Source organism: Ursus arctos, unplaced genomic scaffold (genome assembly GCF_023065955.2).
Source record: "Ursus arctos isolate Adak ecotype North America unplaced genomic scaffold, UrsArc2.0 scaffold_5, whole genome shotgun sequence".
Lineage (NCBI taxonomy): Eukaryota > Metazoa > Chordata > Mammalia > Carnivora > Ursidae > Ursus > Ursus arctos.
Genome location: NW_026623067.1, coordinates 89,137,904 through 89,161,073, shown reverse-complemented (window position 1 = coordinate 89,161,073; position 23,170 = coordinate 89,137,904). Strand labels below are relative to the sequence as shown.

Sequence of the window (23,170 nt, the reverse complement as noted above, 5' to 3'; positions counted from 1 at the left end):
GTGCCGGTCCCTCTCCACAGCCGTCTGAATTTAGGCCAGCCTTACCCCTCACTTCGTCCTTTACTCCCTCTTGTGTTCGTATTTCTCCCAGCTGGGTTTACTGCCTCGCAAATGTTTTCCGCCACGAATTGACCGCGGGATAGCCCGCCCCAGTCTCGCCCGCCCGCAACCCCGCACACGCAGGGAACCCTGGCGCGATCGCGCCCGCCCACACGCACGAGAAATCGTTCCATCCCCAGCGACCAATCAGCGCTCCGCACGCTGCCGCGCCAGCCAATCCAAGCAAGCGCACGTTGCCCCGGCCAACTGAGGCCCCACGCACCCGGCGACTAGCAGGGGACGTGGCCGGGGGATTCGGCCCTCTTTCGCTCAAGAGCTTGGTGCCTTCCGATCGGCTGCGAGCGGTGGCGGCGCGTCGCCTATTGGCTGCTGTCGGCCCCGACGGGCGGGGCAGCTGGGGGAGCCCTGAGCGTCAGTGTCGCCGAAAGCGGGGAGTCTGGTGCGGGCCCGACGCGCCTAGCCGCGTGCCACGCCTTGCTTCATGTCAGGTAGCCGTGGAGGCAAGCGCGGAGTCGCGGCGGCAGTGAGGCGGCCCGGAGGGAGGGCGACGGGGGCGTCCGGGGCGCTGTGCCGGGGGCGTTTTCGGAGCTGCTCCGGCGAGCGGGGCGGGAGAGGCCGGCGCGGAGGTCTGGGGGTGGCGGACCGGGGCGTCCGGGCGGGGCGCGGACTTCACCCGGGAGTCCCCGGAAGGATCCCCAGGGCTTGCACCGCTCCTCTCCGCAACGCTCCCCAGTTTAAGGACTTGGGTGCCTACTAGGCGTCAGCTTCTGCATCGTTAAATGGGGAAGGGGTAGTAATAACCTTGCTTTTCGGGTAATGGTGAAGATCCACGGAGCTCGCGTTCCCAGAAGGGCGCAGTGCTTCCTGGTTCGTAGTAGATGCACCGACAACGTAGGGTCCCATCTTCCCACGGCAAGCTTTGACTTGAGGTGATACTGAGGATAAGACGCAGCGTTTTCTAGGTTTACATCTTCCAGCTTCGGTCCTAAATGTATTAACTCATGTAATTCCTCAGTAAGTTAGTGTTACCATTATCCCTAACGTGCAGTTAAGAAAGAGTACCTGAGCTATTTTGCGATCAGGAGCCAGAACAAAATGATAGATTTAGTGTGATGTCAGATTTTTATGTAAAGTCTTTTCCAGCTTGTGATCAACTTCCGGTGTTTTACAGAAGAGAATTTCAGACTCTAAAGGCAGAAGTCCTGATTGGAATTCTGTCTGACTCCATCACTTATTAGCTGTGTGACTTTGAACAAGTGACTTAACTTCTCTGTTGGTGCTCTCTCTGCAAAATAAGGATAATAGGATCGGCTTTTAAGGTTGTTTATGTAAATGAAATACAATTTAAAGTGGCCGGAGAGACTGATCACATAGTAAAGGATCAATAATTGTTAGCTATTATTTTAAATAAAGGATTAGAGCATCAGGAGCTCAAACATTAACTTGGACTCAAATTTAAAACTGAGATATCATTAGAATTTAATATTGCTTTAACTGTTGTAAAAAGTCTCAACATTGTTGTAAAGCTTATACTAGAATAAGGTAGAGTGAGCACTGAAACAGAGGAAAGGGCATTGCTCACATTATGGAAGTGGGCTTCCCTGTTGGATTCCTGCTACAGCCAGTCTCAAAAACAAGAAACTTCAGTATTTGACTGAATTGGAAAAGCTAAATTAAAAATTCAAGATTGATTGCAAAATCAAGCATATGCTGAAATTTTTATATTAGAAAATATAATTTAATTTACAAGGTCTTGGTTTGCACAACATCGGGGAAATCTATGGCGTGTAAATTGAAGCTATTCACATAAATAAAACCTTTATCAATCAGGAAGTGGAAGTTTAAACAATTCTGATAATAGCTTCTTTAACAAGTGATTTCTGACTTCATCATACTACATAGGTACAAACAGATTTTTATGACATTCACTTTTTATTAGAAGTTAAAAGGTTTATTATGTTTCATATTTAGAATAGAACCTAGGACCATCTCCCGGTGATATAAATTTGATGAAACTGGACAAAGACTATGGTGCTGATAGATGGGCACAAGACAATTTCTGACTTTGGTAGGCTGCTGGCTCTACAGTGGCAGCCACTGTCTACACTAGTGATCACTGCAAAGACATGGGCATAGAAAACATGAACAAAAAGGTTAGTTTAAAGTAAGGGGGGAAAAGTGAAGGTGGGCATAAATGAGCACTGAGTGATAGGACTGTCAAAAGTATATAGCCTTTTGGAAGGAGGTGCTAGATTCTGATGTGATTAAATGGTACCTGTTCTCTGAAATGTAAGTGATCGAGTTGGAGAGTTTCCTGATGTAGATCAAGAAGGGGAATGAAAGAATTAGTAACAGGGAGTTCAGAATAGTATTTAAAACATTTTCCTTACATTCTCCATAGGGGGAGATTGCAGTAGAGCATATTGTATGCTTTCCTTTCAATTAATGTGAGTACTTTGTTTTATTAGGAGAACATCAAGACCTTGATAATAACCCTAATACTGCCTGCTCCCCAATTCTGGAATATATTTCCAGAGATATGCTTGCCCGCACACAGTTTAGACAGTAACCATTATTCTCTTTTGGACTTAATCATAAAAAAAATTCATGCAGGAATGAACTGTGTGGTTTAAATACTTCACTGGGCTAGAAAAGAGCTTTCCGAGTTTACAGGTATTTGTTCTCCTTCTTTCCTACCTTCTACTCCACTACCCTTAAAAGAGGTTCATTAATTTTTTAATGTTTTAGCTTTGTTGTTGTTGCAATTCAGACTATTTAAAGGGTGGAATAAGTCAACTTTGAGAGCAAACTGGATTACATCCATTTTTGTAGTTCTTGGACTTGGTAGATACTAGATGCTTGGTAAATAAAATAGTAGACTTCCTTGAGAAATTGCTGTAACTACATATGGCAATGGAAGTTTTAGTCATTCGGAAGCTCAAGGATGATTGGTGTAAACAGGCTTGCCTTAGATATCTTGAGGTCTTCCATAAGTGAGACTAGTAGCTCACTGTCTACCTCTTTTTCCCACTTTTATTTACGGGGTTCCTGCTGCATCTAGACATAGGAGTATAACACTGAACAAGTCACATTTCCTGCCCCAAAGGTTTATAGTCAAATTGGAAAAGATGACAAGTGAATAATTACAGAGTTGCTGTGAGAAACATTGGTGAGGTGGGGGAGCTAACTTAGTCTTTAGGGGAGTCCAAGAAAGAAGAGTAGAAATTAGGCAGTGAAGCTCAGATCATAAAAGGCCCCGTAAGCCATATTAAGGAGTTTGGACTTTATAGTGATCAGTAAGCACCTTAAAGATCCAGATTCTCATCTTTATAGGTAGTTCTTATTGCTCACATATGTGTAACAGATTTCTACAAAGATAACGTCTGTGATAATAGCATCTTTACGTTTCATCTTTGATTTCTATCAAGGAGTTTTGAAAAAAATATCTTACCTGCCAACCACAGGAACCTCCCAGGCAGCCTTTGGGTTTAAAGAATTTTGTTTAGTCATAGTGATCCCAGTAATAGATAAATTAGTTTTTCAAATCTTCTCTAAGAATCTGTGCTTATTTATAACATACCCTTCATTAAAGTCATTGTACTGGCTATCAAGTTGGCAGTCTCTTGAGGGGAAATGGGATACTTTCCTGACTGGCACACATTTTGAATGAGCTCATCCACTTTTAGTCTATGGGTGGGATCTATATTTATTATGTATTTCACATCACTTACCTAGATCCTAAATTCTATGTTATTGAATTTTCTATATATACTGTCCCATGTTTCCCATATTTTGGGATATAACACCCCAAAATATGCCACTTTGGAATAAGGATTATTTTGAGCTGAAGGCAGTTCAGCAGCAAACGCAGAAAGAGCTATTTTCTTTCCCTCTACTGCCTAAAAGTAGGATTTAAATTTCCCTTTGTGAAGGCCTTCCCTCTCCCCTCTCATACTAGGAGGAGAACAACTCATCACTGGTGATAGAGAGTTGGCCAAGATTGTCCGAACAAACTTTACTACAATATCCTTTCTTTTCTATTAATTTTCTCTCATATATTTACTTTCTCATAACTTACCACACCTAGAAGCCCAAATCCCTTTTCCTTTGTCTTGTCACTTTTCCACAATTTATCACCTTTTGTTAGAATGGTGTACAAGCCTTAAGTCTAACTGCTTTTTTTTGCGTCTCCATTTCTTTTTTGTGAAAGCCTCTACATATATAAAATTAAAATATTAACAGCAAATAAAATTTGTGCGCCTTTTCTCCTGTTAATATACTTCCTTTCAGTTTAATTTGCAGGTCCTAGAGACAGAACCTAAGAGAGTAGAGAAAAAGGTTTTTTTCTTCACCTACAGTTCTCTATCATCTTGTTCATCATTTTTAATGGCTTATATACTTTGTTTTGTGCTATTTAAATATTGACTATAATATTGATTTATTTCTGTCATCTTTAGTTTTTAGATCCATGGTTCTCAAAGCTGGCTGAATAACAGAGTGATCAATGAGGCTGTTTATAGAACCTAGATTTTGGGGGGCCTACTCCAGAACAGTCCCACTGAATCACACTATCTGGCAGTGGGCCCTGAAATTTAACACCTAAAAACCGTGTCAAAGAAAACCAGAGGCAGATAGAAGTTAAAGTGATAAAGGCAAATCTTATTCAAGAACTATTGCAGTAGGGGAAAAGGTACCTCAGTATAGAATTCCACCCTATTCTGGAGGTGCCTGGGTGGCTCAGTCGGTTAAGCCTCCAACTCGTGGTTTCGGCTCAGGTCATGATCTTGTAGTTGTGGGATCAAGCCCTGTGTCCAGCTCCATGCTCAGTATAGAGTCTGCTTTGGATTCTCTCTCTCCCTCTTCCCCCACGTCTCTCTCTCTCTCTCTCTCTCTCGCAAATAAACAAAATCTTAAAAAAAGAAAGAAGGAAAGAAGGAAAGAAAGAAAAGAAAGAAAGAAGGAAAGAAAGAAAGAAAGAAAAAGAAAGAAAGAAAAAGAATGAATTGCACTCCATTCTGAATACAACAAGGACAGTGGGGATTTGTAGCCAAGGAGCAGGATAGGTGTCAGTGGATGGGAAATTGCTAAGAGGAAACATTAGGGGTAAGGGGGATTCTGGCTAAATTGAGGATTCTTGCTGAATGCAGAGCAGCGTGATAAGATCAAGGGTAGGAGAAGGAATTTTTGAGGGTGAGGAGTGTTTCAGTAAACTAGCTCAGCAGGATTCTTGCTAAAACTGAACTTAGGGGACCAAGGACAAGCCCAAGAACAAGGCCTGGTCAAAAAGAGGACTCAAAGGAGTCCTAGGAAGGTAATCTTTGTCAACAGCTACAACCACTACAAGATACAACAAAGGGGATTCTGTTGTATGCATGTGTAGTTGAGAATTGCAGCCTTATTCCCACAGAAGTTTGAGGCTTGACATTTCATTTCTATCTTTTCTTGATTTCCTTTTTGTAGTAACTTGATGGTTCTGTAAATTGTGTAGCTTTTGCCCAGAAGCTTTTTCTATATTCTTTTACAGGAGTGTACCAAGGTACCAAAAGGACACAAACTCAAGACCAAATCATTCTTGTTTTGAAGCAAACACACTTCAACAAATATTAAGGGCCTATTGTGTTCCAGGCAATATTCTAGTTGGTGGGGATATAGTGGGAAAGAAGGCAGTCAAAGGCCCCTGCTCTATTAGTGGGGGATATGTGATGGCGAAAGGGTAGAACACAGTATACCCATACATAGGGAAGTTAATTTCAGATTGTGATGAGCACTATGAAGAGAATGAAAGGAGACTATAATAGAGGCTTACAGAAGGCTGTATTAAGGTAAGAGGCTTAAAATGAAATTGTCATTATAAGTTGTTATTAGGCATGCTCAGATTTGGGATCTAATAATCCAGGCAGAGAAATAGCAAGAACAAAGCCCAGAGTCAGTAACAAGCTTGACCCATTTGAGGGGCAGAAAGAAAACCAGTAGGACAAGAATATTGTAGGCAATGAGACATGGTGGTGTGAATGGGAATCTCTTAATTTCTGTTAAGGGTGATTCCTAGGCTTTGTCTTTGAGCAACTGGCTCAATTACCATTTTAAAAGTAAATTGTTGGGGTGCCTGGGTGACTCAGTCAGTTAAGCGTTGGACTCTTGATCTCAGCTCAGGTCCTGATGTCAGGGTCATGAGTTCAAGCCCTGTGTTGGGCTTTATGCTGGGTGTGGAGCCTACATTGAAAAATAAATAAATAAAAATAAAATAAAAGTAAATTGTTAAGATAGGGAAGACTGAGGGAAATTGAGGGAAGCCTAGGGTGATATCCATTAAGACGAAGCTCTAACTAGGCTTCTGATTCTGGGACTTTGGAGTCTTATTTCTCTCCCCATTTCCCCTTCTCATCAGTCTTTCCACATCTCAGCCTCAAGACAGAGTTTTTGCGTGCTTGCATGTTGATCAAAGGCTCCCAGAGCAATTAGTCTAAAAGAAACCTGCAGAGCCTGCATGGACTTTTCTAACCCAGCCTAGGAAGTCATGTAGTCACAGACCACCTTGATGGCAAGTGTAGCAGAGAATTTGCAGCAATGTTTTAAAACTCAAATTACAGAAGCCTTCATTATATCGTTTATTATCTTTAAGGTTAATAATAATTTCTCTTTAAAAACAATGTTGAACGGTAGCTTATCTTTGGAATTATTAACGATATAGTACTTTTTTATGTGGTTAAAAGTACTGCCTTAAAATTGAACCATTTGTTTATGCTGTACTAATGGTTCTAAAAGTCTCCATATGACCTCCTTCCTTACACAGATTCCTTACTGAATGCACTTCATTAAGTGAAAAAAAATATTGAAAATGGTGCAGTTCTTCAAACTTTTGAAATTGTTCAGAGTTCTATAACCCTAACCTGAAAGGATGTATGAATAGGTTTCTAGTTGTGCTTGTCATTAGTTTTCTGGAATGAATCGTAAATCTGTTGGGTGTTAAATTAAAAATTTAATGGCTGAAACTCTAAAGACTTTTTAAAAGAATTTATTCCTTGTGTATTTATTTTTGTAGTTTGGAAACAGCAAAATTTTTTTCTTTAAGTTACCTAGAATTCTATAATGTAGTTCTTTTTATTATATTCCTTTAGAAAGGGAACTAGGATTGTAGTTTATTTTTATATGAATGATTTTAATAACTTAAAATGTGTGATACTCATCCTTGACTAGGTGTTACTCATCTTGGGAGCTTTTAGGAAGAAAAAAAAACAAAAACAAACGTATGCCCAGGTCCTACTCTCTGAGATTCTGACTAGTTGATTTGGGGTGGGATCCAGGTATAAGTATCTTCTACAGCTCCCCAGGTGATTCTGTTACGAAGCCAGCTTTGAGCCTCACTGGTCTACTGCTTCAAATTGTGGTATTTGCTGTTGGTAATCTTTGTCTTTGTAACAGGAGAAAAAAATGGAAGGCCTGCCTGATGCTGCCGCTTTTGCAACTAGACTTAAAAACACTCTCATCCAGTATCATAGCATTGAAGATGATAAGTGGCGACTTGCCAAGAAAACGGTAAATCATTTAAATTACATATATTTGGCATTTATCTTCTATCTAGTGAGTTGGTTGATGACTTTCAAAATGGTAAGGGAGAGTAGGGACCATCCTTGGTGGATGGGCAGGGTAAATACCTAAGCTAATAAAGGCGATGGTTTGACAGCCCACTAAGGCAAAAACATAATCCTGCACTGTTTTCATTACTTCTTTAGATATTGGACATGAGAATAGACTCTTGGCAACACAAGCCTGAAGAATAGCTTCTAAAGTCAGCATATAAAATGTAACACGTCTTGATAGTTCGAAATAGTTTCAGATATTTCAACAAGCCTGGGAGGGTGGCCGGTTAGTATTCTTTTCTACTGGTATGACTTGTCCAAATTATCACATGGCTTGACAGAGCCAACCCTAGAACCCAGGACTCTTCCAGTGTAGTACTCTAGCCAGTTTGATATTCAAAATTTCTTGGGAAATGATCAGAATAAAGATGTAGGGACTAATTCAAGGTAGCACTGTCATAATAGATGTGAATTGTTTGAATTTTAAAAAAGATATGAGCAAGTTCAGAATGAAATACTTAGCATTCCTATTGTCTTGGTCTGAATGTGTCAGTAATGGTAAATAAGATTGGAGTGAGGTAAATAATAATGGCCGGTGAGGATCTTAACAGTGTTTGCGTCTCATTAAGCTACTGAACAATCTTTTTTGGAGGTCTGTACTTTAAGTAAAATGTAAAGAACTTTAGGATACAGAAGAAATTAAAATATGGATCATTTTGATGGTATAAGTGACTTTTATGTATCTCTTCGAATATTTATTTAAGTTTTATTTTAATGCAAAAACTGATGCTCTAGCATTTGAAATTGTCGGTTTTACATCCAGAATTCTGCGTAGGTAATGATTTATGCCCATGTACTACTTTTTATTTTTCCAGAAAGACGTAACAATTTGGAGAAAACCTTCAGAAGAATTTAATGGCTACCTGTAAGTAAATTCTTGTAGTTTTATGTAGCTCTTAAGACATTGACAGACTTCATATATATATATTATATATATATATATATATATATATATATAATATATATATATATATAAAAATGATCACTAAATCATCATTGCCAGTAAAATTTGGCTTTTAAAAAGATTTTAAACTTTCCCAGAAGCATATCACCTTATGAATTCAAAGCCTTTAAAATGTCCATATCCCTTGTGGACTGAGTTGGTAGTAAGGGGAATCATTAAATAATGATATCAAATGGCCTATAAAAATCTTAATTTCTTAGCATGGTGTATAACTCCCTTCTTATATTCTTCTATATTTACTCAATGCTGGAGCAGACTTTATTTTAAGAATTTATCTTTTAGAAATCATAAGAAAGATAATAGTTAAGTACTTATCTCTTCCATCACAGCATTACTTATAATATTAAAAATTACAAAACAACTTGAATAATCAATAGTCAGAGAATGGTTAAATTTGAACGTGATATTTTACAGTCTTTAAAAACTATGTTTTCAAGTATTAGTTTAAAACACAAGAAAATGCTCAAGATGTAAAGTGAATAAAGCAGACTACGAAACTGCATGTAGCAGAATTATGAGTTGACTTTAATTTTTATATATTAAAATGTTTTTAGTTAACACCAAATATACACCTCTAGATGCTTGTTTTATGAGTGATTTCTATTTCCATTTTTTGTTATTTGCATATAGTTGAACATGAATTACACTTTTCACCAGAAAAAAAATATTGTTTTTTAAAGGCAGTGGAAACAATTGCCTTGTGTAATTGGACTGGAATGTTCATATCCTTGGGACTCTGCCCTTTTAAAAATGAAACTGTTGGTCCCACTTACTTTGTGTTCTCGAGTATAATACCAAAGATAGCATTTCCAGAAAGATGAGTTTTACAACATTTATGACTAGGACCAGGAAACTGGAGTTGAGGATTAAGCATTGGGAACAAGTGTGAAGTTAATCCTTTAGATCACTGATTCCCAGTGGGGGTTGAAAAGCACAGAAACTGCCAAGGGAGCTTTACGCTTGGTGGTTTGAGAGGACTTCATTGAAGAGCTAGTATATGAGCTGAGCTTTAAAGGAAGAATGGGTTATTTCTTAGGGAATGAAGGACTGATTCATATTCCAGGCAGAGGGGATTGCATCTACTACATAAACACAGATGGGAAACACTCTACGGAGTCTGTTTAGGGAAGTAGAAGTGATGTTTCTATAGCTGGAGCATGAAGTATGAGGGTAGGGAGAACACATGTCTGAAGGATTTTTGAATTCTAAAGTAAGGAATTCAATGTTGTGCTTACCCTTGCTCAAACCTTACTCCCACCTCCCAGGTCCTCAAAGATTTTTTTTTTCCTTTTAAAGATTTTATTTATTTATTTGACAGAGACAGCCAGTGAGAGAGGGAACACAAGCAGGGGGAGTGGGAGAGGAAGAAGCAGACTCCTAGGAAGGGGCCTGATGTGGGGCTCGATCCCAGAACGCTGGGATCACGCCCTGAGCTGAAGGCAGACGCTTAACAACTGAGTCACACAGGCGCCCTTCAAAGATTTTTAACTTAATCTGATAGCACTATGAAAAAAGGAAATGAGCGTGGAGAGTTTAGAGAGGAGGGTTTTTTTTTGTTTTTTGTTTTGTTTTGTTTTTTGTTTTTAAGATTTTATTTATTTATTTGACAGAGATAGAGACAGCCAGCGAGAGAGGGAACACAAGCAGGGGGAGTGGGAGAGGAAGAAGCAGGCTCACAGTGGAGGAACCTGATGTGGGGCTCGATCCCATAACGCTGGGATCACGCCCTGAGCCGAAGGCAGACGCTTAACCGCTGTGCCACCCAGGCACCCCTAGAGAGGAGGTTTTACCCTAGGAGTCCATGGCTAGCTTCTTGAAGTTTCCTTAAGATCATAAACATACTTTTGTGTCAATGTTATATTCCTGGGAAGAGATCTTTGTCTTTATCAGAAACTTGAAGAGAGATATGGTCCAAAGAGGTAGAAATGGTTGCAGTGTTGAGTTGGACACAGAGTGCCCAAACTAAGGACTTGGCATACGAGTTGAAAAGGGCAAGTGAATGTGAAAGGGATCTAATGGTGGTGGTGGTGGTGGTGGTGGTGGTAAGTAATGTTCACTGAGAGCCAAATACCGTTCTAAGCACTTTACGTTTAGGAAGTCATCTTGATAAAACATGGTGGCTTTCATTCTGACTATTGAAATGGGGTCAAGGGAAAAAGAAGAGTCAAAAGTTGAATCCCAGATGTCTAATTTGGGATTGATTTGTATTGCCCCATTCCCACTCTCCACCCCAAGCTAGAGAACACAGGAGGGAAGAGCAGATTTAGAGTGGGGGAGATTGTGTAAGTTTGAGCTGGAAATATTTACAAAATGATGAACCAGCTTCAGAGGCTTTAAAAAGACTTTTAAAAAGACCTGCCCAAAATGTTACGGATAGAGATCTCTCATTTCTTCTCTTTTCATTCCTCCCCAGAGGTAACTACGTCTTGAAGTGTGTATTCCTGTTTTATACTTGGACCACATGTATGTGTGTGTGTTTCCTTTAGTAATTTGCTTTTGATTATTTTTCTATTTAATACAGTATTTTTTTCAAGATTTAGCCATGCATGCTGTTACATGTAGATCTATTCTTTTCACGTTCATATGAAAATACTATGTGTTTACCTGTATTTGTAAATTTTTAGGTTGTTGACAATTCTTCCTTATAAATTATAGTATTATGTAAACTTCTTTAGTATATGTCTCCTTCTACACACACGTGTGATTTTCTCTGGGTGTGTACCTGGGTCTGAAAGTCACACATCATTCAACTACACCAGGCATTGCCAAATTAATTGCTCTCTAAAGTGGTGGTAGCAGTTTGAAAGTTTTCATTCCCTTCCATTCAGTACTTGTTATGTTTTTACTCTGCCAGTCTCAGGGGTATGAGATAGCATCTTGTTAGTATTTACTTGAGTATGAGTGAAGTTGAGCATCTTTTCTAAATTTATTGACATTTCCAATCAATCTTAACATACCTTTTGTCCTTATTTTCTTTGGATTGTCTTTTTCTCATTGTTTTATAGGAATTAAGTATGTATTCCCTATAATAATTATGTCTGTTTACATGTGTTGCACATACCTTCTTCCAGTCTATGGCTGGTTTTTTAAAGAAATCGCTTATTTTGTCATTTGTGGTATACAGGTTTTTAATTTTAACTGTTTTGTATTTTGGTGTATTTTATGTATTCAAGAAATCCCCTGTATCCTGAGGTCACAAAGATGTATTTTTCTCAAAGTTTTAAGTTTTATGTAGTGGTCTTCAGTCTGTCTGGAATTAATTGTTTTGAATGGTGTCAAGTAGTGATTTAATTTTTAATTTCTCTATTAGGATAAGTACTGAATCAAAGTGCCATTTATGGAATAGTACATCTTTCCCCACTGATCTGTAATGCCACCTTTGAAATATGTCAAGTTCTGATATTAATCATGAGTCAATCCTCTGTGTGCTATTCCTGGGTGACCTACTTTTCTGTTCCTGTAAAAAAGTTTTTGAAAGTCAGATTAAAAATATGTGTATACTAACAACATGTTAGAGCATAACTGAGAAAAGAATAACATACAGAATAAATGAAGCACTAGTACTGTATAGACTGTTGTCGGCTACACTGTAACACGAAGGTACTTTCCTGTGTTCATGATAATACAATTTAGCCTTCAGATCACTTGTTAGATTTGAGGGCAAAGAGTACATTCTGATAAAATAATTGATATAACTTAATTTATCAGAAAGACTGTTGGGATTTACTCCCTTTAAAAAATCTTTATTAACTTTTACTCTTTTTGAAGTTAGCTCTGAACTATGAGGGCATTCCGAAATTTTTCATTCTAATAGCATTTGACCTTAATATGTTTTCTCCAGTTTCAAAGCCCAGGGTGTTATAGATGACACCGTCAATAGTGTCATAGACCATATACGCCCAGGTCCCTGTCGCTTGGATTGGGACAGCTTAATGACTTCAATGGATATTTTGGAACACTTTGAAGAGGTATTTATTTGGAAACATTACTTCAGATTGTGTGTGTGTGCGTGTGTGCATGCAGGTGAGAGAGAGCTTGTGGGTGTGTGTGTACCTACTTGTATTCATTGTATTCATTGCTTTGAGAGTAAGTAGTCATGGCAAAGATCTCACAGGGGAATCCTTGCTGCCTTTTAAAAAGCTTGAGTTTCCTCCTATTAACTAATGAGTATTAGTCAGAACTGATCTTGTAGTCAGAACTCCCCTTGCTGTTTAAGAAACCGTCAGCATCTTTAATTGTAAAACTTAATTTGCGGTTCTGAAGTCTAAAATTCTAAAAGCACTACCATCATAGTCAGGTTTCTAGGTAATCGTATGTAGCTTTTTCCATTAATGTTAAGCCAAAATCCAAGACCAAAGGTAAAAATGCCACCTTAGGCATTAGAGAATGATGTAAACATAGTGGGCTGTCCTCTTTTTCTGTTTTTTGTTAATTCATTCTTCCCATGTTTGAATTTCTTTATTGAAACATTTGGTATTTTAGTCCAAATGTTTGTGGATTTTATCTTAAACACCTATAGTCTATACGACCCACTTCCATGTTGAATATCCGATAGGGCACAGGGCCACTGCACTGAGTTAGAGATTTAGATACTGGGTAACTTACCTCTTTGTATTTTGATCATATGCTTTATTCATGTCCATACAGTGACAGTGAGATTTAGAATAGAGATCTAAACCTATCAGAATCACTGTAAGAATTATTATTAATAATAGTTATAATACATTTTAAATGAATATTAGTTTTTTACCCAGGGTTAACTTATGTTACGTGAGCCCATCTATGTTTCCTCAGTGGTAGCACCCGTCGCCTGTTCTCTTTCAGAATTGCTGTGTGATGCGCTACACTACTGCTGGCCAGCTCTGGAACATAATCTCGCCAAGAGAGTTTGTCGACTTCTCCTACACTGTGGGCTATGAGGAAGGGCTTCTGTCCTGTGGTAATGGTCTCCAAACCTCATACTTTCTTTCCATTTGTTTTAAATATTTGAGTTTTCTTGGGTGGATGTTTATGTGAGATATATTTTTAGCCTTCACACTTGTTTTGTAATCACTAAGCTTTGCAAATGCTACATCCTAGGGATTCAAATAGCAATATCAAGAAGGGTTTTGAAACCTTCCTGGTAAGTTTTTATTCCCAGTTACGGGGTGCCCTCCAGGTCACAGCTAACAAACATGAATCACATGGCTGCCTCTGAGAGACGGATGTAGTAAGTAGATTAAGTCACTCTCAGAACACAGCGTCTTAGTCACATCCATAGGAAAAATAGACTTGGTATGTGTTAGAATATTTTTTCTTCCTTAAGTTGTATACGTTTTCTTTTAAAAATGAAAAATACCGCTATTAGAAGCCTCCTGCTTTCTAAATTATATCTATAGGTAAATCAATCTTTTTTGTGTGTTTGGTATATACACAAGTTGAGTTGGCAGTTATAGGTAAATATCTACTTGTTTTCTCTTAACCAGCCAGTACCAAAGTTGGATGTGGCGTAGTGCCTTTAAGGAGGAGTGGTAGTACCGTAGTTTTGATTTTTGGGCCCCTGAGGCCTGGGTGCTACAGCCAAAATTCATTGTTTCCAAGGAGTTACCAAGATGACATACTGTTACCTATTCTGATTGGATTAGAACCTTCCCCATTACCTACCTTCTAGCCCTCTGTCAGAATTCTACTTGGTAATTATCTTTTTCATTCTTCCATGGTCACTCTTGGGGCTTAGTTTTCATCTACCTGGATAAGAAGAAAAATATTTGAACAAGAAACCTGATAATATTACTTAATGAGAGTTGTTAGACTAATCTCAGTCACTGCTAAGGCATTATTTTAAAATTTCCTTGTAGGGCTAAGTGTTGACTGGAGTGAAAAGAGACCAGAATTTATTCGTGGATATAACCATCCCTGTGGTTGGTTTTGTGTTCCGCTTAAAGACAGTCCATACCAGAGCCTTTTGACAGGCTACATTCAGACGGATCTGCGTGGGATGATCCCTCAGTCTGCGGTAGATACAGCCATGGCAAGCACTTTAATCAACTTCTATGGTGATTTACAAAAGGCCCTACAAAAGGCATAATACGTTTAAACTTGTAGTACGATAGTCCTCGGATCAACTTTTTCTCTCAACGGCACGGCCTGTGAATGTCATCTTTTCTTCTCTTCTGTGTAGCCTATAGAAAAATTTGAGATGATTTGTTGGTTTATTTTATTCCTAAACTAAATAGTTACCTAAGAGAGGACATTGCCGTTTTCTTAGACAGTGATCTGCACACTGTTCGGTACAGCAGTATGTCTAAGCGTGGAGAGTATGACAGATGTCCATGAAGAAGGAGGTATTCTTCTTTGACCTGAACTCTTAAGAAACCGAATATTGCCTCAGTATGAATATTTTGGCTACTTGGAAATTAGAGAAAGCACAAGCTTCATGCTGTTAGTTAGAATCATCTGTTTTAGAGCTTTATGAACATTTTATAAGTTTTAACTATTTTTGGAAGTTAAATATTAGTGCTTTACTTTTGGTATGCTCTATGAGTTTGCCAATATCTTGGACTAAAGAAAAAGCTCTTTATGTTTTATAAAGGTGAACTTCATTATCAGTTGACTTGTACTACTTTAAGTATTGAAAAAATCAGAAATAGAAAAAGTATAGATACAGTAAGTATAGATACAATTCAAATACAATTGTTTTGATACCTAGATAACATTATTTTGTGGATATCTTTAAAACTGTATTTGTATCTTTCTGTGCGTTTATTTCAGAAGGCTTAAAAAGCATTTATGCTTGGATAAGACAAAGAACTGCCAAATATGTGCTGGGGACACCACATTGATTGCATTGTGTGAACTGGTTGGTGGTATCCTAATTCACCAACAGCAAATTGTCTAGACATCAAATTCAGTGAGTGTTTTTGTTACCGTTTTTTTTTTTAAAGATAAGCCCTCGAGAAATAGCTTTTAATTCTGAGAAGTATCCGATATTCTGTAGGAAAATAATCAGATTTTCAGTCTTTCTTATTTGATCCATGTTCACATTTCAGTTTTAAAGTATAACTCGACCCATCAAGTATTACTAACTACATCATAAACATTCACAGTTGTGACGGAACTTCAGTCTGGAACTTTAACAAATACATTCATAGATTTGTCCACATGTCTGCATGAGTCATTTTATAACTAGCATGGACTATAATAGGTCCCTTGATTCTGTGGCTGCCTTAAATGAAATTCCTGAATGATTTTAACATTCCAGATGATTCTTTGGCTTTTGAATAACCACCTGGTTTACTTCTACAATGAGACCTTGAAGCAACTCAGTATATCCATGCAAATGTCTGTTTATGTTTGTGTTCGGGCACACGTCCTGAAATCTGTCTTCCTGTTCAGTGTCAGTTCTTTATGTGGTACTTACTGTTTCCATTGTTTTGTTTCTTCTTCTTCTTCTTTTTTTTTTTTTTTATTAATATGGGTTTTTTTATATTCTAGTATTCTGTCTAGGATGGTGAAATGCCAGCAGATGTCCAATTATAGGGTGCCCAGATTGGGTGAGGGATTTGTGATAAGATTGCCTGAGCTGGGTGCTCTTGCTGCCTAAGCTGGGTACCCCTAAAGAAAATAAACTGTCCACTCAGTGACTCTCATGTTCTCTTTGTTTTTTTCCACTTACACCTCCAATTAGTGATTACGTAATCCACTATTGAATTGGACCCATTGCACATAAAAGGACCCTCATGGAAAAATTTTTGTTTTAATATTGAGTCATATGATAGATTGAAAAATAATATTTGAATCACCTGAAATTTATATGCAGCTTCTAGATGGCACTTTAGACCTGCTGCGCACTTTTTTTTAAAAAAGAGCTTTATTGAGGTATAATTTGCATGCTGTACAACTTAACTGGTTGTAAGTATACAATCCAGTAATTTTTGAATACATTTATAGTTGTGCGGTCATCACCACAGTCCAGTTTTAGAACATCTCTGTCAACCAAAAGACCCCTTTTGCCTGTTTGCAGACTCCTAGCTCACCAAAGTTTAGCACAGTTGCCAATATACAGAAGATGAAAAAGAGTAGAGTAGGTTTTATCTGGTTTTGTTTTTAAGAGTAGAGGCATATTTGATTCTAAGCTCAGGCCTTTTGTGGTAATGTATTAAATATGTTATCTCAAATACCGTAATTATACAAAAATTTAATGATATGGGTTGGGATTTATATTAACATATAATTGAGTCTGCTGTTTCTGTAGCAGTGTTATAGAATAGAAAAATAATGTGAGCCATATACTATGTAATTTAAAATTTTCTAGCAGTCACATTAAAAAGATAAAAAGAAACAGCTGGTGTTAATTTTAATGATATAGTTTATTTAACTCAGTAGATCCCAAATATTCCCATTTCACTATGCAATCATTGTAAACACTCATTAAGATAGTTTACATACGTCTTCTGTACTAATTCTTTGAAATCTGGTGTGTATTTTACTAATTAGGATTAGCACATTTTAAGTGTGCATTATCCACATCAGGTCAGTGGCCTGCATTGAATAGCACAGATCTGCAGTATATGTATTAATTCATCTTTTTATAATATGAAGTAATGATTTTCATGGAATTACTTAAATACAAAATGTTTTCTGGTCTCTGGAGCCTTCAGTGCTTGCTAAATGGGGACTTCTGAATGTTAGAAATAAATCAGTTTGTAGTTGTTAATAAAATAAAAATAATAGCCAAAAGAGCTTTTCTTTTAAAGATAATTAACTTTTCATAGGGCAGTGAATGAAACAAAAATATAATCTGCCTTGTTAGGTGGTTGATTATTTTCTCTAGCTTATAGCTAGTTTGCATTAGAAACCTATTTACACAGGAAATGTTGGCATAGTACTGTTTCCAGTACACATTACCTATTTTTTTAAGGACATTAGTTTCATACAAAAAATCATAATTTATCATAAGTGATACTTTTGCATGAATTTTTAGTTTGTATTGATAACTCTTGATTAACCCTTGAAGTTTAACGCAATATTTAGCAGAAATAATTGCAGGAACTTCATGTCTGCAGTGATGTATAATACGAACTGCTAGAGTGTCTTCATTTACCGTTCATCGAGGTTGGATGTATTTGAAATTGTAGATTTCTACGTGTAAAACATCTCCCAGTAAAAATAATTTTCTTTCTTTTTCTCCTTCCTCCTCCTTTCTTTACTAACTGAAGGGCATATTATCAGCACTCAGTTTGAATTAAATTCACATCTCAAACTAAAAACTCTGTAATTGAGGTTGTCTCTGGAGAAGAAAGGAACACATTGCACAATTTAAGCCCTTAATTGTCTATTGAACTTTTAGGTATGAGTAATTTCCTTTGATGTAGATAAGAGCTTTACCTGTTGACTCAAGAGCACACTGGTGCCCCTTGAATCAGTGGTTAAAATCCAGATCCTTTTACTTACATGGATACTGCAGCTCTCTCCACCTTATGGGTAAATTGTGAAACCCAGAGAAGTTAGGGGACTTTACCAGGTTTCCATCAGAATGTGTGTTGGATAATCACTCGTCTGGTGTATCTCCCTTGCCTTTCTTACTTAACAGCTTCTAGAAGATGGGATCTGAGCATACAAGAAACATAGGAAGTTGGAATTTTAATTTCTTCATTATTTTGTTGTTTCCAAAGATTTTACATGTATAAATAAAAGTTCATCTCGTACAATTCAATAAAAGCTATACTATATATAGATTTTATTTTTTAAAAAGTTTATAATTCTTTTATGAGTCAATATGTAAAACTTGAACCTTTAATAAACTAAAAGCATGTTTTAATATAAATAAACTGTATTTTTAAATTACTATGAAAAATATCAGAATAAATTACTAGACACTCTTATCCTCATTGATATGGTCTGTTTAAGTTGCTTTAACCTTCAGTACTGAAAAACAGTTTCATATATGTGAACTTAAAATATGTGATTTAACTTTCTATATTCTTAGAAAAATATAAACTGGAAAATAAGGATTAATAACTCACATGCTAATCTCTCACCAAAGTCTCATATAATATTAGCCCAAATACTGCTGAATTTTGATTTGCTATTACATAGCCAGGATGATGATGAATGTGTTCTTCCCTTATTACAGTAACATATACACACAGGGTTTGTTGTGCACATATTTAAATAACTATGCTAACTTGATTAGGAATTGTGATCATTTCATTTGAAGTTGAAGAAAGCTGGAAGTGACGACACAAAGAGACTCGATCTGTTACCGGAAAGCAATTATGGATGCTGTGGGCAGGATGCAGTAGAAGATATGACTATTAAATGGTTTAAACAAACTGAGTTATTTTTTCTCATTTAATAACGAATCTGGAGATAGGTAATTTAGTGTTTTATCAGCTCAAAGATGTCCAGGCCAGAGCTTCTGCAGTTCTTACCTTTCTCTCATAATGATAAGGTGATTAGCCCTGAAAATTACATGCGCATTCAAGTCAAGAAGCAAGGGAAGGCTTGGTGCCACTCATTGGTCCTTTTATCAGGAAAGCAAAAGCTTTCCCAGAAGCCTCCACTTGCTTTCCTTTCCAGTAGTCTCTGCCACATGACCACCCCTTGCTGAAAGAGTGGTTGGGGAGGCAAGCATGAGAATTTCCAGACTCTTGAACAGAGGGATGGTGATGGATGATTCTTTGGGTGGCCAACCAGAGCATCTCTTAGTGGACCAGCTCTGGAAAGTGGGTAGAAGGCTCCTTCAGATGTCCATAGGAAAGTGACAGACTACCAAAATAGAAATGAAAATAGCAAAGTAGTCATTCGCTTCATGAAAAATTTATTGGAACTCTTACATGGCAGACACTACGTAGCTTTCCGTAGAAGCAATGGCGCTTCCTCTGTACATTGTTAATTAATGGCTGGTGTCACATGGCATTCAACATGAATGACCTTTGTTTCTATTACCCTGTAATATTTTCAGAATATGTAATAGAATTATTATATTACGGAAACTATAATAATAGAATATGTTATTTTATTCCTCTGGAGCAAAGGGTCCACTTCAGATGAAGGCTTTCTATAGTTATGAGATGACAGGCAATTGCCGGAAAACACAAACTGCACATGTGTCCCAGGAGGTGGAGGGTGGAGCTGTGCTACCTGTGTTAGCAGCTGTACAGGTAATTGGGGGCTGTACTGTTCTGCTGGTAAAAATAATGGTGGAAGCATAGAGTAAAAGTACTTAAACTAGGCTTTTTATTCCTTATTTAGATAGTATTCTTTTTCAGGAGCTTTACCTTCCTACTTAGGTTTCGCTTTTGTGACATCCCTTAAATACAAAGCAGCTGGTTTTTTATTAAAGGAAGTGGTCCAGAGATTGTACTAAACCAGGTCGAAATAAAAATATGTTTATATAGTTAAAAACGGACTTGCATATGGAAGAGGTTTTTATTTTTCTTTAGCATTTCCCTCAGTTGAGACATCATTGTTTAGGATAAGTGTGTCTTCTCGACAAAGCAAGGATTTTGGACCTAATATGGTAGCAAGCTACAGTTCTGAGAGTAAGCCCCTTCCCCTCAAATATTTCACACAGATGCTTGCTCATTGATTGAGCGGCCAAGCTCAAGACTTGCAGTGCTCTTTACAACTCATGCAATTGGCTTCCTAAGAGTGAACGTGCACTTTTTGCCTCTCATTCTCAGGTCCTGTAGGTTTGCAAGCCTCCTCATGAAGTGACCACTAAATACCACTTGGCCCAGGAACTCCCAACTCCACATCAGCATTATTTCCTTAGGATAGCTTTTCCCCAACACAGAAAAGGCTTTATGTAGTACTACTGAGAAAAGAAAAAGAATTGAGACTGAATCATTATGCAGCTATCATAAATGTGTGTGGAGATTATTTAGAAATGGTTGTGCTTTAAGGACACGTTGGTACAAAAAAGTTACAATACGATGACAAGTCTGTAAGAAAAAAGTAAACTAATGCTAGGGAAAAAACAATAGTGCTTGTCTTTGGAAGGTGTATTATAGTGATTTTCTACTTTTCTGTATTTTTAAATTTTTATAGTGAAAAATCAGTTTTTCTATGAAGGATTGCATTTAACTTTTATCCAGTGAACTGACTGCAGCAGTGAGAGCACTAGGCTAGGAGATGGGCCACCCAGATCTGTTCTCTTCCTTGCCACTAAGTGTGACCTCCGATAAGTCATGACCTCCCTGGGTGTCACTTCTCTTTAATGAAATGAGCTTGCTGGATTAAATGATGAATCAGGTCCCCTTTTAATTTTAATGATTTTATGACTTCCATGACATCACCGTATAGGGTTTAAGGATGCTATGAAACTCACAGTATAATTTTATCTCGGAGGATGGAAAAACGATTCAACTCACGATGTCACATGTAAGGAAAATGTCCACCGTGTCACGCTCGGATAGTAGCAGCGCTTCAAGTCACAGAATGCAAACTTTTGGTGGCTCTTCGATGATTTATTGTCACACCGTACATGCAAACTGCTTTACAGATCCCGCAGCAGTCGGGTATGCGCTGCTTTCGGCATGCTCTGACACAGCTGGGCGCACTTAACACAGAGTAACATTGGCCCTCCTGAAGGTCAGTTTCAACAGCCTACCAACATCCATTTTGCCCCATGTCACATATTCTTTTACGTTCCTAGGAAACACCAAGAAATGGGCATGTTTAGTCCCTTACGCAGGTTATCCAACCTGAGTCCAAGAAGCAGAGTTGCCTGTGGCTCCCGTGCCGTCTGCCCTCGGCTCTGGGCAGCTGAGAGCGCCGAGGACTCTGTCCCATCTGTGGAAGCAGGGACCCACGGTCGGTCACTGCCACTGAAGAATAGGGAGGCTCCATCAAAAGCAAATGGGCATGATTTTGATGAATTCTCTACAAACATTTTCTGTATTTACATTACGGCCTAGGTCAGCCTACATGTTTATCTAAAAAATATTGTAATAGATCTCTGTATGAAGGAGTCGATAGCACCATTTTGACAAATTTTAAAATGAGAAGTTCACAGCTCCTTTTCCAGTACTTTTCAGTCAGACATTGGGAAGGTGGCCTGTGACCTTGGCTGTGTACACTGAAATTTTTATACTTCTTCTTTGTCCCCCAATCCTACATGCACTTGTTTCTAGTTAATGACCAGCAGTCTAAACTACTGGACACGTAGGTTCCCTGTATATGATGGTATTCCATCAATCAAATCCTCCATGCTTCTCTGAGCTTATGTCCCGTTAGTCCAGGAAACTTTCAACAACCTGCAAGTACAAATTTTTCCTCTAGGATAAACGAAGAGAGACATACCAGCTCATTTCACAAGCCTGAAAAACCCTGGTAGGAAGTATTCCTTTCTCAGTGCCTGCTAACGTGGGTTTTCTGTGTACTCACAGTAGCTCTTAGCTTCTCTTTGTATCTCTTAAGACGGTATCTGTCTCTGCTTCTTTTCCAAGACTTGGATCATAGTCAGCTTTGTCCCTTCTTTGTCCCAACCTTTGTTGTTTCATTGGCCCTGAGGAGTCATGCAGCCATTCACTAATCACACAGTATCTGAGACAAGCAAAGTGGTAGGACTACTAAAAGGATGTAATCTGACTCTAGTTGGTAAATACTTTTTAAAGATAAGTTTCTTGAAGATGGATGTCAAATACTGCCTGCAGTGAGTGATAAAGGGATTTATAGAAGGCTGTGTAAAGAGGCAAAAGGGAGGGAGAGGTAGAAGAGAGGCCTTGACAGGACCAGCGTGATGTTTGGGGAAAGCAGTTGTGAAAATTTCACATTCTGTTGTCTGAGACCTAACTTTTTATTATAAGTTATCTCGAAGTCTAAACTTTCAGGTGTGATTCTATCCCAGTGGGGATCACCCTTTCCAGTCTAATAACTTCAAGGTCAAAATAACTGTCATAGAAGGAAGCGTGACGTGGGCCTCTACTGGCAAAACTTCAGCAAGTGGTTAGGTCATTTTCTAGAGTTCCAGGGAGTTATTCAGATATTGGAGTTTTGCAAAGTTTACTCAGAAATCACTCTGATTGTTGACTCTGCTTTGTCAGTGGAGACCTCGCCAGTGCAGTTTTTGCTTTAGTGACAGAGGCTTTGCCTCAACGGATGACTTGAAAAAATGTCTTTGATATATTGGGCGATTTTTATTCTATTTAGGAATGCACCGAATTGGCCAAACTCCATATAGGAGATTACAGAGGGCTAGAGATGCTCTGAGGAAATGGTGCACACTTATCTACCCAGAACAAGAAAGGAGTTCTAATTTAAACTTTGCCCAAGATCCAAGACTTTCCTGCAGACTAGTAACATTTCCCTATAGAGTCTAGTCCTTCACACTGGTGCTGCTCCTTCACCACTGGGCCTGGCATTTCTCCACTCTGTAGATTTCTCAGGCAAACCTGCCCCCTTTTTCCTCCCTCCCTGCAAAGATTCTCCCCATCCTTCAAATCAGCCTGTGTTCCCATGAAGCTTTCCTAGATCAACATTAAAGGCAGAAGGGAGTTTCTCCTTTCCATCCCTAGGGGAC

At 38.2% G+C, this 23,170-nt stretch overlaps 1 protein-coding gene across 1 annotated transcript; it reads left to right on the top strand.

Annotated features, from left to right (window-relative positions):
* The first annotated feature begins 300 nt into the window (after positions 1-300).
* On the top strand, positions 301-18,473 carry STARD4 (StAR related lipid transfer domain containing 4). The gene is made up of 6 exons (XM_026498467.4): positions 301-548; positions 7,483-7,596; positions 8,516-8,565; positions 12,506-12,632; positions 13,489-13,603; positions 14,502-18,473. The coding sequence occupies exons 2-6, from the start codon at positions 7,492-7,494 to the stop codon at positions 14,729-14,731; spliced, it is 627 nt and encodes a 208-aa protein (XP_026354252.1). The 5' UTR covers positions 301-548; positions 7,483-7,491; the 3' UTR covers positions 14,732-18,473.
* The last annotated feature ends 4,697 nt before the right edge of the window (positions 18,474-23,170 follow it).

Excerpts from the sequence above, each read along its gene's own strand:
- STARD4 (XM_026498467.4), top strand. The coding sequence starts at position 7,492 with ATGGAAGGCCTGCCTGATGCTGCCGCTTTTGCAACTAGACTTAAAAAC. Across the intron at positions 8,566-12,505 it reads GAAGAATTTAATGGCTACCT|TTTCAAAGCCCAGGGTGTTA; the intron begins GTAAGTAAATTC and ends TGTTTTCTCCAG. Across the intron at positions 12,633-13,488 it reads TTTTGGAACACTTTGAAGAG|AATTGCTGTGTGATGCGCTA; the intron begins GTATTTATTTGG and ends GTTCTCTTTCAG.